This window comes from Histomonas meleagridis (genome assembly GCF_020186115.1).
Source record: "Histomonas meleagridis strain 2922-C6/04-10x chromosome Unknown scaffold_85, whole genome shotgun sequence".
Classification (NCBI taxonomy): domain Eukaryota; phylum Parabasalia; order Tritrichomonadida; family Dientamoebidae; genus Histomonas; species Histomonas meleagridis.
In genome coordinates, this window is record NW_027150932.1 from 150,039 (window position 1) to 164,545 (window position 14,507).

General features: G+C 27.8%; 5 protein-coding genes across 5 annotated transcripts; 3 read left to right on the top strand and 2 right to left on the bottom strand.

Moving 5' to 3' along the window:
* Positions 1-358: 358 nt before the first annotated feature.
* GO595_011098 (Vesicle transport v-SNARE protein) lies at positions 359-1,141 on the top strand (the record flags this gene model as incomplete). Its single annotated transcript, XM_067913851.1, has 1 exon — positions 359-1,141. The coding sequence occupies one exon, from the start codon at positions 359-361 to the stop codon at positions 1,139-1,141; it is 783 nt and encodes a 260-aa protein (XP_067768762.1).
* Positions 1,142-1,498: 357 nt separating this feature from the next.
* GO595_011099 (putative coiled-coil flagellar protein) lies at positions 1,499-4,093 on the bottom strand (the record flags this gene model as incomplete). The annotated part of the gene is made up of 1 exon (XM_067913852.1): positions 1,499-4,093. One exon carries the CDS (start codon positions 4,091-4,093, stop codon positions 1,499-1,501), a length of 2,595 nt encoding a protein of 864 aa, XP_067768763.1.
* A 248-nt stretch (positions 4,094-4,341) lies between these two features.
* On the top strand, positions 4,342-4,749 carry GO595_011100 (ribosomal protein L32; the record flags this gene model as incomplete). Its single annotated transcript, XM_067913853.1, has 1 exon — positions 4,342-4,749. One exon carries the CDS (start codon positions 4,342-4,344, stop codon positions 4,747-4,749), a length of 408 nt encoding a protein of 135 aa, XP_067768764.1.
* A 225-nt stretch (positions 4,750-4,974) lies between these two features.
* On the top strand, positions 4,975-6,582 carry GO595_011101 (RhoGAP domain containing protein; the record flags this gene model as incomplete). Its single annotated transcript, XM_067913854.1, has 1 exon — positions 4,975-6,582. One exon carries the CDS (start codon positions 4,975-4,977, stop codon positions 6,580-6,582), a length of 1,608 nt encoding a protein of 535 aa, XP_067768765.1.
* Positions 6,583-7,185: 603 nt separating this feature from the next.
* GO595_011102 (TFIIE alpha subunit family protein) lies at positions 7,186-10,519 on the bottom strand (the record flags this gene model as incomplete). The annotated part of the gene is made up of 2 exons (XM_067913855.1): positions 7,186-8,178; positions 9,545-10,519. The coding sequence occupies 2 exons, from the start codon at positions 10,517-10,519 to the stop codon at positions 7,186-7,188; spliced, it is 1,968 nt and encodes a 655-aa protein (XP_067768766.1).
* Between the last annotated feature and the right edge of the window lie 3,988 nt (positions 10,520-14,507).

The window sequence follows — 14,507 nt, forward strand, 5'->3', positions numbered from 1 at the left end:
AAAATTTTTCTAGCAATATCATATCAAGTGTAAAATAATCACATTTATAAAACAAAATTGCATGACGGTTATATTCTGGGCACCCGAAAACAACAACTTCATTTAAAAAGTTATTATGGCAATACGCAACCGTTTAATTGAATATTTGAGTATTAATTCAAAAAGCTTTGAATTCAAACACCAAAAAATGCTGCAACAACTTGATGATGGGTTAAATGAAGCTGAAGAATTGATCCAAAGTATTCAATCTAATTTCTCACAATTTAATAGTTCTAATTATGATGAAAAAAAGAACTTGGGAAGAACAATAGAAAATAAACTTTCACAACTCAATACCAAAATTTCGAAACTTACAACCATGTGTAACTCTATCCCTGAAGGAGAACGTGATTTCTATGTTGAAGAAATTAATCAAAATCTAAGGCCCACATATAATCGGATGATGACAGATCTTCGCCAGAAAATGCAATCTATGGAAAATGATCCTGGCTACAAGCAAAACCAACAGCTTCATAAGAACCTTGATAAGCAAGGTCTTATTCTTGACGATCTTGATCAAGCCATATCAATTGGAAATGAAACAAAACAAACAGCCGACCAAACCATGACTACACTCCAAGAAGATCGTAAGATTCTTAACAATGTTAATAGTAATTTAGATGATATTCAAACCGAAGGGAAAAAAGGACAAAGCATTGCGAACAAAATGCTGCGACGGATTATCTTCAACAAGTTTGTTCTTTGGACAGTAGTTGTAATTCTTCTTGCACTTTTAGCCTTTACGATATATTGGAAATTACGCGTTGTCTATGCATTAAATGTACGCATTAACAGTGCCACTGGTCTCAGTGCTAACAGTACTACTTACTGTGTCTTAAGTTATAAAGGTCAAACGAGACAAACAGAAAATGCTGCGGGCGCATCGCCAGTTTGGTCTGAAATAATGAAGTTTAATAACGTTGGAAAAGATACACTTGGAATAGAAGTCTTTGATAACTCTGTTTCATTAGGCAGTGCTTCAGTAGATATAAATAATTATGAAACTGGAGTAGCAAGTAATGGTATTGCATCAGTCGGTAACACAGTGAATATTTCGTATTCAATACATTATTGCAACACAAAAAATACTCCTTTTGCTTAAGCAGAGAATTAATAATAATTTAAATAAATTGATTTCCGTTTTGATATATTTTTTATTTATAATTTTTACTTAATATTTGTAACTTTTATCATTCACAAAAAAAACGAGAAAAAAATCAAAAAAATATTGATGCAAGGAATCGAACCTTGATTACGCTCCTCGAACATTCAACTTGAATGATTTAAAGGAAGAAATGCGTGCCCTGCCCATTAGACGACATCAATTTCGTTAGAATTTGTCGATTGCCATATTTCAACACATGAAGGAAATGAACTTTTTCAAAATATACAATGAAACAATTTTTATGGGAACTAAAACACCTTTTTTGATTCCTTATAAAAAAATATTTATTATTAATTATATTTCTATTGGTCGAACATTTTCATTTCTATAATGCCTTAGTTGTCCAGAAGGTTCAGCTGGTTGAAATACAGGGAATGCTCCATAAGGCCTTGACAATCCATCAGCTGTAGGATATGCATCAAAGTGTTGTCTTTTGTTTCTTTTTTCATCCAATTCATCCCCATCAATGTTTGCAGTTCTAGCTCTTAAACTAGAATTTGCATCTCGAATATGCATTTTAACCATTTTTTCCGCATATTGATCAAAGGCTTCACCTTTTTGAGTTCTTTTTCCTGCCATTTCTATTTCAGCCTTAATATTTTCCTTTTGTTCTTTTAATTCTTCACTTTGAGCCTGATAAATTGCAGACTCAGCAAGTGCAGCCATTTTCTTTCTTCTCAAAGCCATTGTTTCCACTCTAAAGTTTTCACTTTTTTCATGAGTTTTTGAAGATCTTTGTGTGTTGATATTTTGTTGATTTTCTTTAATTTCTTTAATTTTTTCTTCGATATCATTAAGTAGAATTTGTTTTTCCCAAATTTGTTGACTTTTTTCATTAATTCTTTGTTCATAAAGTTTTACCTTCTCATCAAGTTCTTTTTGTGTATAATCTTTTCCACAATATATACGCTTTCTGCCCTTTAAATCGGGAATTTCTAGTTTTTCTGTAACTTTTTCAACTTCACTTCTTTCTTTAACAATTTGTTTTTCAAGTTCAGATATTTCATTTTCATAAGCTTTAAGTTGAGGAATCTTTTTTTGCATAATTTCTATTCTTCGAACAAAGTCTTTTAATTGAAGTGAAAGTAATTTTTGTTCTTCTTCACGTTCTTTTAAAGCAATTTCGCCTCTTTTCATGACTTCTTCATGACGATTAAATTGCTCATGTATTAAATATAATTCATCTTGTTTATCTATTAACATTCTTCTCATATTAGAACAATCATCTGCTTGTACTGTATATCTTGATTGTTGATGTGTTATAGCATTTTCTCGATTTTGTAAAATGAGATTTAAACGCTCAATTTCATTATGTTGTAAATCAATTTTAGATTGAAGTTCTTGATAAAGTTTTTCCGCTTTTTTCAAATCCGATTTTGTTGAATCTCTTCGTGTTAATGCTTCCAAAAGAGAATTCTTTTGTAATTTAACAGATGCATCAACTTGTTCAAATTCATTCCGTAAAAAATCAACTTCATTTTCAAGAATTCGAATTTTTTCTTTATACTCAACAATATATTGTCGAGATGATTGAATATGATTTAAGTTTTTGTTTCGATCGATTTTAGCTTTTTCATATAACTCAGAACAATCCTTAAGTTTTTGTGAATTTTGTTCTTGTTTTCGATGGAGATCCATTAAGTCGAGATTTCTTTCCATAGCTAAAGCCTTTGTATCAATTGTTTTCTTTTTCATTGATGCTGTTTCACGTGCTTTTCTATCACGGATTAAAGACATTTCTGTTAATTGTAATTGTAGTTCATGTTCTTTCTTAGCTAATTCATCATGTATAGTTTGTTTACGATTCCTTTCTATTAAAGCCGATTTAATTTCTTCTAAAATTTTCTCGTTAATGTTTTTAACTGATAATACGGCTCTTAATGCTGATTCTTTTGCTTCAATGCTTTTATCGAGTTGTGTTTTTAATTGAGAATTATTTAATTCTTCTTTTTGTTCTTCGGTTTTTAATGCATCAAGTTGTGAATTTAAATTTTTTGTGTCGATTTGAAGTTTTGTAATTGCTTCTTCAATTCGATGTTTTTCTTTTTCTTTTTTATTTATATCTTTTTCAATTGTTTCTAATTTTTGTTCAAGTGTTGTAATTTCACTATTTTGTTCATTTACAAGTTTAATAACTTGATGAACTTCATATTCTTTTTGTTGTTTAATATTATTTTGTTCTTCATTAAGTTGACGGATTTCTTCGTTTTTTAATTTGATATTGTTTACAACTTTTATCATTTGTTCTATTTCATTTGATATGTTTTGATATTCTGTTTCTAATTCAAGTGATTGTGAATGTAAATGCGTAAGTGTAGTTTCAGTTGAATTAAGTTGTTCGACAATTGATTTTTCTTCTGATAAAAGAGAATTATGTGATGATTCAACTACAAAAACTTTTTGTCGCGTTTTAATTGGAATTGAACCAATTTCTAACATCTTTTGATTGGCAACTTTTTTCTTTGATTCAATATCTGCAATTTGTTCTTCACAAATTTGAAGTCTATTTGCAATACTTTGTGATGTATTTTTAAGATTATTTACTGTTTGCGTCTTTTCTTTGATTGATTCTTCTAATGCTTGGACTTCATTAGATATTTGAAGTTTAAGAGGTTCAAGTTTAAGACTTTGATCTTCTTTAGCTTGTGCAACTTTCTCAATTAATTTATCCCTTTCTTTTTTTTTAAGTGCTGTATTAGCTCTAATGGATTCGATTTGTTCTTTGGCAGCATCAAGTTCTGTCTGCGCATTTGTAACAAGTTGACGAAGCAAAGTAAGAGTTGCATGATGATCTTGTTGTTGTGATGTTGAATCTTCAATAGTCATTTTTTGAGCTTTAAGTTCTTTATTAAGATCGCGAGTTCTCCTAAGTAAAATTTGTTCTGTCATACATGATTGTGAAAATGCTTGATGTAATTTTTGAAATTTAAAATTTAAATTATCATATATATCCTTTGTAATTTGGCCTGAATCTAAGAGTTGATTTAATTTTGCAATAGCTGGATGATTTTCTATATCTGTATTTGCTAAATCATTTGTTTCTTCCATATGGGAGTTAACGTGTTTAAACGTTCGCCGAAAATCGACCGTTAAAATCTTGGATTCAATTTGAATAACGGTTTGGTCGGCCTTTCCAAATGTCGACTACTGTTGTTGCTGCTGAACATAAACCAATCATCAAGAAGAAGACCACAAGGTTCAACCGTATTCAATCAGATCTTTTCGTCCGTGTCAAATCAAGCTGGCGTCTTACTCGTGGTATTGATTCAAGATTCCGTAAGAACCAACGCGGCACACCAGCACATCCAAAGTGCGGTTATGGAAGTGACAAAGAAACAAAGTACATGCTTCCAAATGGTTTCAGACCAGTTATTGTTCATAATGTTAAGGAACTTGAACCATTGTTCACCAACAACACAAAGTATTGCGCAGTCATCCATCACGCTGTTGGTGGAAAGCTTCGCCGTCAGATTGAAAAAGCTGCACAAGAAAAGAACATTTTCGTTTACAATGCAGGCTGCAGAATGAAGAAGGAAGAACAATAAAAATCCTAATTTATCACAAATCTTCCTTTTTTATATTTCATATCAAATTATTTCATTTTAAAAATTTAATCAATTTCTGCATTACATCATATTGCAACGTATGTATATTTCTTTCCTTAAATACAAAAAGTATTATTCATCATTAATAACTTTTTAGTCAATATAATAACGAAATAAATTTTTGCAGTTGATCATAAAATTCATAATAAAAAGTGAATTTAATTTATGAGCGAACAAGATGAAATTCATGATTTTTTAGCATATAAGGACAAAAAAGGTCGGTATTATTATTATGATACTAATGATGAAAGTGTTTCTTATGATTTCCCATCATATGGATTTATATTTGATCCGAATACAACGGATCTTTTACATGTTCCGCCTGGAAATTGGGTAGATGAAAACAATAATCCATTTACCTTTCGAAGCAAAATCGGAATTCCCGAAGTTCCGAAAGAAGATTCGAAAGATAATCCTCCACGTAATAGTGTTGTTGAATTGTCTATTGAGCTTTCATGTATAGTTCCTACTCCTCTTTCTATTTTAAGAGCTTCAGCTAATGTTAAAAAGGAAAAGATGAAAGATGGATTTGGGCCAACATATTTTGATCGAAACATATTTCTACGTAGCATTGAAGAGTTTCAAGATCTCGATTTCCGCATGAACTTTTTCAAGAAAAATAAGAAGGGATTCATCTTTTTCAGGAAAATATATTCTTTCCGTAATGCTATCAAGTTCACATCAAAGCCCATCATTAAGCCTATTCTTTGCCACCTTCCAAGTAACGTTGTTCCTGTTGCTCTTAAGTCTTTTGTTTACATCCTTAAATATACTCGAGTAATAAACAACAAGAAAAACACGGAAGAAAAAGCGGAAGACTCTCTAGTTAAGCTTTTGAAGCTTCTATGTGAATATACTGCTCTTCGTGATGAAGTATTTTTCCAATTGATAGCTCAAACCACCAATACTCCAAATCAAGATCTTAAACTTCGTAGTTGGGAACTTTTCCTTATTATTGCATCGCTTTTTCCTTCTACTCTTGACTCGCAGCTTTATATTTTAGCACACATCGCCCATACTGCACTTGATCAAAACGAGCTTGAAAAAGTGAAAGAGATTGCTCAGCTTGCATTCATTCGTTTTGAAAGTCGATGCTGTATAGGAAGGGAAGACAATTTTTTCATTGAACAAAACGATATTAAAAAATTGTATGAAACCGATAGCAATTCAAAGCAATTCAATACTTCCATCTATGAAATTATGTGGGCTCAAAGAAAGAAAGTCCCATTATGTCCTATACCATATATATTATATTATATGACGCAACTCTTCATTAACAAGAATGGGTTACGTGAAGAGGGAATATTTCATGAACCAGGTGTTGAAAAAATTATTAGCATGAATGCAAGTATGGCAAATGAAGATATAACATGCTTGCAAAAAATGGATTTATATAATTTATGCGAATTAATTAAATTATGGTTTCAGCAACTTACAAATTCAATAATTCCAATGTCGTTTTTGCCTGAATTTAATTTGCTATGTAATTCTGGAAAATATTTAAATATACCATTTGCTTTACCTAAAACTCATATGTATACATTGTTGTATTTAACCGGATTCTTACAACATATTGTAAAGTTTGAAGAATATAATAAAATAGGAAGTGCTGAATTAGCAAATATATTCGGACCTTTGTTAGTAAAAACAAAAGAAACCGAACCAAACAGATTAGCAGATTATAAAAAGAATGCAACTGATTTCTTATACCAATTGATAGAAGGAATTGATACATCAATGACTTACCCACTTGACTATAAATTATTACATTAATTTGAAAATTTATATTTTTTTTTTTTTATGTTTTTTATTGATTAGGATGGTGTATATGACTGTATCTATTTTTAAATTCCTTATTTCTGTCGTGTTTTTTTTTTTAAATGTGAATATTTTTAGATTTATTTATATATGGATTTTTAAGGAAATCTAAATGAAAACAGAATGAATTTTGAAATAATTGGCTAAATTCTTTAAAGAAAGTTAAGACCTTAACAAAACTTAAGAAATATATTTATTTTGGTTCAATAGTTCTTTCTTTTCTTTTTTGATTGCAAATTTGGAATAATTACAAATAAAAATCTTTCAAACTGCTAATTTTAAAAATCTAATATTCAAATTTTGATTACTTGCATAATGTAAATTTATTTACAAACAAGAAACATAATAAGAAATTGACTAGATATACAAAACAATTCACCATGTGATTAACTTTTGATTAAAAACGAATTAATATCATATTAAAATAAATAAAATGTTGGTTTTAACTTATTTATGCATTGCTCAAGAAAAATTAAATAAAACAATTGGAGCATTTTTGAAAACTTTAAGCATCAAAATTTAACACATTCCATATTATATTATATCATTTTTTATTGTTCATTCATTTTGTTCTTTAAATTCGATTGCTCTATTAAACTCATCTTCCGGCAAACTATCCAACAATTCATCTGTTATATCCTTTGCGGTATATTCCTTTCCATTAATAATTATTGTCTTTACTTCTCCTACTGGCTCAGGTTTCTTTTCCTTATCCACAAACACTTTCATGTCTTTGATTTCCGGCTGTTGTTGTTGGACTTTATCCGTAACAACAATCACATTGCTTGTGTGCTTAAGCAGATCGGTACTCGTGGTAACATGCGTCCTAACCTTAGGGGTTCGCTTTAACTTATCGATTCTGTCCCTCTTTTCGGTGTAGTCTTTCTTCTCCCACATGCTATCTGATTTACATCTTTCATCAGGATCATCAATCATGACAAGTCCTTCGGTTTGTTTGATTAACTCAAGTAATGGGGCTGTCATTTCGGTGAATTCATTCTTTCGTTGTTGTTTAATGTTAATCTCATCTGTATCATCTAACTCTATCATACTACCTTTGCAGATGGGACATTCGAACTGGCCATCGTCAAATGAAATAAGGTCAATAAGCAAATATTTGCGTTGACAGTTAGTACATTGATAATAAATATTATCTTCGGGCCCGCATTGATCTTTAAGTTCTTCTAAAACTAGACGGATTTTGAGATTGACGGAATCAACAAAGGATTTATAGTCAATGGCATAATAATCTTTTAGTAATTTTTTCCGTCGATATTCAGACAATTTATCTGGATCTTCAACTCCTGTGAGATCTTCACGAGTTTCAACACCAATAAGCTTGTCGTGATGGAGAATACCTAAGACTTTACCAAGATCTGATTTTCTAAATTTTAAATAATGTGATAATTCATCTTGATTCATTGGATTTTCAATCCCAAGGAGCCCAACAAGGACCATGGTAACGTCCCCTTCGTAAAACATGTACGCAACAAGTTTTACAAGCTCCTCGAGTGGGTTCTCCATAAATAAACGGAGTGCCCCATTGATCGGCTCATTACTTAATCGTGGGAAGCTCTTCCAAAAAATCAATAAAAAATTCTTATTTAAACAAGAAGCAAGTTTTATAGCTCGTACAAACAATAATTAATGTAATGTTACCAAATAGTTATTAATCAAATAATATATCTTTTAGCAAATATTAAACATGATAATTATCAAATACTTTTAAATTTCCTTCAAAAGGAAACAAAAAATTTGATTTTTTTTCACTCATTTATAGAAATAACTCAAAAAAAATCAAAGACATTTATTCATCATAAGGAATAAAATCATTTTATCATACAAATAATTTTTATTTACACATTTGTTAGGCCTTTTCGTTTGCATCTTTTGATCTTTTTGAGCAATATAATTCTATTAATTTTTGGTGCGTTAAGTTAAATTGTTGGAAATATCTCGAGAACTCATTTGGAATTTTCCTTCTAAACTCCGCAAAAATCAAAATTACGTATCTTCTAACAGTTGTATTACTTGAAGAAAGAGAGTTATGTAAATTCTCGACAACAAATTCGCTATAATTATTAAGCGTTTGTTCCGAAAGACTTTGGAAATATTTCAAAATGATCGATAGTATCGAAATTGAGTTTCCTTCATTCTCATTTGTAATTGAATCTTTTGCCATTTTTAACATATACAACACAAAATCCGGCTCATTATTTAGCATAGTATTAATAAATTGTTCTGAAATTGTTGCAATGTTTCGATTGATATCACTTAAGATTTTTACAAATGAATCAATTATCTTTGAATACATTCGATGTGGAATATTTTGCTGGATTTTGAGACAAAAATTTATAATTTTAAGTTTTTGATCATCATTTCCATTTGTTAATAAATCAGAGATTTGATCACAAAATACTTTTTCTTCTATACAAAAATTATTATCTTTAATGTCTGTTACTAAATTATTATATGAAAAATCTTTATTTTCTTTCATTAATTGACACATTTCACAAAACTGTTGTGTTTGAGAAGGACGATCATTTTGCGGTGAAACTACATCAGTCAAAAAAGGAACATTTTCATCACTTTTATATAAATTAATCAATCTCAAAATGTGTTTTTTGATTGTGTTTGAAATTTCTAAATGAATTCCATTACTAAAAACAGCAACGTAAAACTTATAAGCATTTTCTATAGATGTATGCATAATATCTAATGCGATTTTTTGCAAATTAAAAGATATTGAAACCGTTCTTAATAACCATGAATTAAAATTAAATGCAATAATCAACTCATGAATTTTTTGAGAAAATATTTCATTAAATTGTTGAAATAAAATGGGTAATAAAAGTCTCCATGAACGAATATTAGGTTCGAATTGAGTTGCCGATATTATAGAAGGAATTAAAAGTACTTCAAGTCCGTCCAAAAGTTCGAAGTTTCCATTACTTGTAATCTCATTAAGGATATTAATAAATTGTTTCGTATCATTTTGTGATTTTGGTGGCATAAACTCTTCAATGCACATTGTTTTTTTAGGCCCTTTTTTTGGTGATTTACTTCTAGTTTTCTTTGGATTTGGAGAACTTATTTCTCTTCTTAATGTTAACTTGTCTTTACGTGGTGAATTATCATGACTTGGACTAATGTTATTAAGTCGTGGAACATTTCTTTCAGTTCGAGTTGGTGAACTTGAACGTTTTTGTGGTGTTGAAAATGTATTTAGAAGTTTTTGTGATGTTCTTTCATTTTTTACGGGTGAACTTGAACGAAGTAATGTTTTCCGTGTTTTAGGATTTGGAGTTTTAGGTAATGGTGTTGAACGACGAATATTTTGTTTTGATGGTTGTGGTGTTGATGGGATATTATGAATTATTTGTTTGTTGCTTATATCTGTACGTTGAACATTATAATTTTCTTTGGCTATTTTTCTTACGGATGCTGATGGATCTGTAACAAATTTACGAAGAACATCATTAAATGAATGTTCAAAACTTGTTAATAAATTTGGCTTCCATGTTCGAATACAATTGGAAATAAATTCTGCAACAACAATACGCTGAATATTGGCTTTGGATGTATGATAAACAAGAAATGCACGAGCTGTTCGACGATGCTGAACATGAAGACCTATCTCTAAAAGTGCAAAATGACATGAATTGGAAATTATAGAAGTTCCATGTGATAATTGTTTAAAAAGAGGCGGTAATAGTATCTCTATTGAAGTTGCAAAAGTAGCCCCAAGTGTTTGTGCAGCAGAAGCAATATATAAAGAACTCCATTTGACTAATGTTGACCGAAGATCAGCTACACACGTTGAAATTCCAGATGAAATATATTCAAAACAACCACTTTCAAAGTCTTGTGCATTACCTTTGAGATAAGACATAGCTCTTTTTATGGATGCCAAACGGAGTTCCCAATCATCTTTTTGTGTTAAATTAGTATTTAGTTCTGAAAAAATTTCTTCAATTTCTGATGGTGACTTGATTATTATAGGTTGAACTAAATTAAGTGGGTTTCGGAATTGTTCTTCAAGGGGAATTTTATCTTCTGGTGAATTTTTCATCATTCCTTGAAGATTTCCGTTTAGGAATATTTTCTGTTCGGAACGATCGGTATAAACGGTCAATGATACCGTTTACTTTACCTCCATCATATTTTCATGAGTTTTGGATTTCAAAAAAAGAAAACAGGTATCCCAACTCATGCAAGCAAATCCAAACAACAAAATCCTGATATCATGAAATATGCTGCAATTACATCATCTTCTTTAACATCTCAAAAACAATTAATGGAAGATCTTGAAATCATACGACAAAATCATGAAAATGAAATAAAAGAATATGAATCCACTTTAGAGTTTGCTAATAATCTTAATGTAAAACTTGTTGATGCCACACTTGAACGTGCATCTCATTGGGTTCAACAATTTGATGATGTTTTTATAAAGTTTTTTGAAGTACACCTTCAAACAGTTAATAATTTTGTTAGTCGTATAGATCAAGCTGAATTTAAACTAACAAATTTATTTTCATATTTTCAAACTCAAAAATCAAATCAAAATAATGAAGCAACTCAAAATGAACTTTTAGCTTTAAGACAAGAACATCAAAAATTACAAGAAGAATTTTCACATCAAGTTGAAATCAATTCCAAACAAGAAGAAGAAATACATAAACTACGTGAAAATATATCAAATACATCGAATGACAATGAATTACAATATCTTAAACATGTTATTGATGAACAACGGGCTACGATTGAACGATATGAAAATGAACGAATTGAATATCAACATAATATATCACAAATTGAAGAAAAGATCAAATTAATGGAACATGATAAAGAATCATTTCAATCGATAATCACAACAAAAGACTTTGAAATCACAAATCTTAAGTCAACAATTGAAACATCATCAAAAGAAATTAATAATTTACAAAACAAAATTAATTCTCTTGAAAAAGAAAACGAAAATCTTTTAGATGAAAACAAAGATGTTAAAACTTTAATTGATATGAATGAAGAACTTATTACACGTCTTGAAGAAATCGAAAAAATAAAAGAAGCAAATGGAAATGATGAAGTTCAAAGCATATTAAATATAAAAGAACTTCAAATCGAAGAATTAAATCATGAAATTGAAAACTTACAAAAAAGTTTCGAAGAAAAAGAAAATTTGAAAAATATATTAAATCAAAAAGAAGAAGAAATTAATATATTAAAACAACAAATTAATTCGGAAAATGATGTTAATGAACAAATCGAAGAAAAAATGAAAATTATCAATTCACTTGAAACAAAAAACAATGAATTAAATCAACAAATTAGTTATATTACTAATAAAAGTAATGAACAAATTGAAGAAAAATCAGAAATTATAAATTCACTTGAAACACAAATTAATAATTTAAATCAACAAATTAGTTATATCATGAATAAAAGTAATGAACAAATTGAAGAAAAATCAAAAATTATAAATTCACTTGAAACTCAAATTTATAATTTAAATCAACAAATTAGTTATATTAATAATAAAAATAAAGAACTTCAAAATGTTAATGAAACAATTGAACAGTATAAACAAAATAACATTAAACAAAACAATGAAATCATTGAATTGCAACAACAAATTAATAATTTAAGAGAAACTAATTCACAAAATTATAATAAACAAATTGAAGAAAAGTCACAAATCATTAATTCACTTGAAACGCAAATTAATAATTTAAATCAACAAATTAATGAACAAATTCAAACTAATAAGCAACTTCAAAGTTATTTAAATAATTATTCGAATGTTAATGAAACAATTGAACAATATAAACAAAATGATATAAAACAAAACAATGAAATCATTGCGTTACAACAACAAATTAATAATTTAAGACAACAAATTAATTCTGATAATAATGAACAAATTAAAGCACTTAATCAACAACTTGATGAAAAGGATGCAATTATTGATTCATTAGATATCCAAATTAATGAACTTACAATTAATAATGAAGAACTTAGTATTAAATATGAGAAACTTCAAAGTGATTTTATGAATGTAAATAATATACTTGAAGATTATAAACAAAAAGATATAAATCAAATAAAAGAAAATGAAGTTAATTCGCAAAATTATACACAACAACTTAAAGGAAAAGATCAAATTATTAATAAACTGAACCAACAAATTAATATACAAATGAAAACTAATGAAGAGCTTAATAACAAACTTCAAAATTTACAATATTCACAAAACGAAAATTCGAATTTATTAATAAACATCAAAGAAAAAGACGAACAAATTAATAAATTACAAAAACAAATTAATGAAATAAGTCAAATGAATTATAATGAACAAATTAAATTACTTAAAGAACAACTTGAAGAAAAAGATCAAATTAATGAATTAAATCAAATAAATTATAATGATCAAATTGAAACTTTAAATGATAAAATAGATGAAAAGGATCAAATCATTGATTCATTAGATGCACAAATTAATGAACATAAACAAATTAATGAAGAACTAAATAATAAACTTAAAGAACTACAAGATAATTATATGAAAATTAAAGAAACATTTGACGAATATTCACAAAAAGATATAAAACAAAGTAAAGAAAATTCTAATTTATTAATAAACATCAAAGAAAAAGAAGAAGAAATTAATAAATTACAAAAACAAATTAATGAAATAAATCAAATGAATTATAATGAACAAATTTCATTACTTAATCAACAAATTGATGAAAAAGATCAAATCATTGATTCATTAGATATACAAATCAACAAACAAAAGCAAACAAATGAAGAATTATTATCAAATATTCAATCATTACAATTACAAATTGAAGAAAGTCAAACAAATACTGAAATAGAAATGAAAGAAAAAGAAATTAATAACTTAAAAACAATTAATGAACAATTGCAAACTAAATATAATACACTTGAATTAAATTATGAGTCTTCATATAGTTATCAAGAAAATATTATAAAAGAACTTAATTCCAAATTAAATACATTTGAAGATATACAAAAAGAATTAACAAATACAATAAAATCATTTGAAGATGAAAAGAATATAAATGAAACATTAAAGAACCAAAACAATGAATTAACAAATAAAAATGATATATTACAAAGTGAAATTGATGAATATTTACAAAAATATAATGAAAAAGAAACAGAAAACAATGAATTAAAAGAAGAAATCGAAAAATATAAATCGCAAATAAACTATGAATATGAAAATGAACGTAAGGAATTACTATTACAAATTGATGAAATGGAAAAACGTAACATTAAATTAATGGAAGAAAACTCGACAATTGAAATCTATAAATTACAAAAACAAAATGCTGAAGATGAATATCAAAATGCGAAGTTAATGTTAAACACTTATAAAGAACTTATTGAAATACAACAAAACAAAATCAATGAATATTCGATACAATTCTTAGAGATATCGAAGCAACAGCAACAACAGCAAAACAATTTAATGAAAACATCAATTTCATCATCGCCAATTAAACCATTTAACAATAATAATAATAATAACAAAGAAATAGAAAATGATAACGAAAAATATAAATTACTCGAAAATGATTTTAATAATTATAAAATCGAAAGTGAAAAGTCATTAAAAATCGCAAAAGATACAATAAATATTAATAATGAACATAACATTGAACTTAAAAATAAAATCGAACAATTAAATAATGAAATAATTCTAATGAAAAATAATGAAAATCGTTTAATGAAAGAAAATGAATTACTTACAAACAAATTAAATGAAGAAAATAATAACAAAAAAGAACTCGAAATAAAAAATGAAAAAGAAATTCATCAAAATTCGAATTTAATACGAAAATTATCGA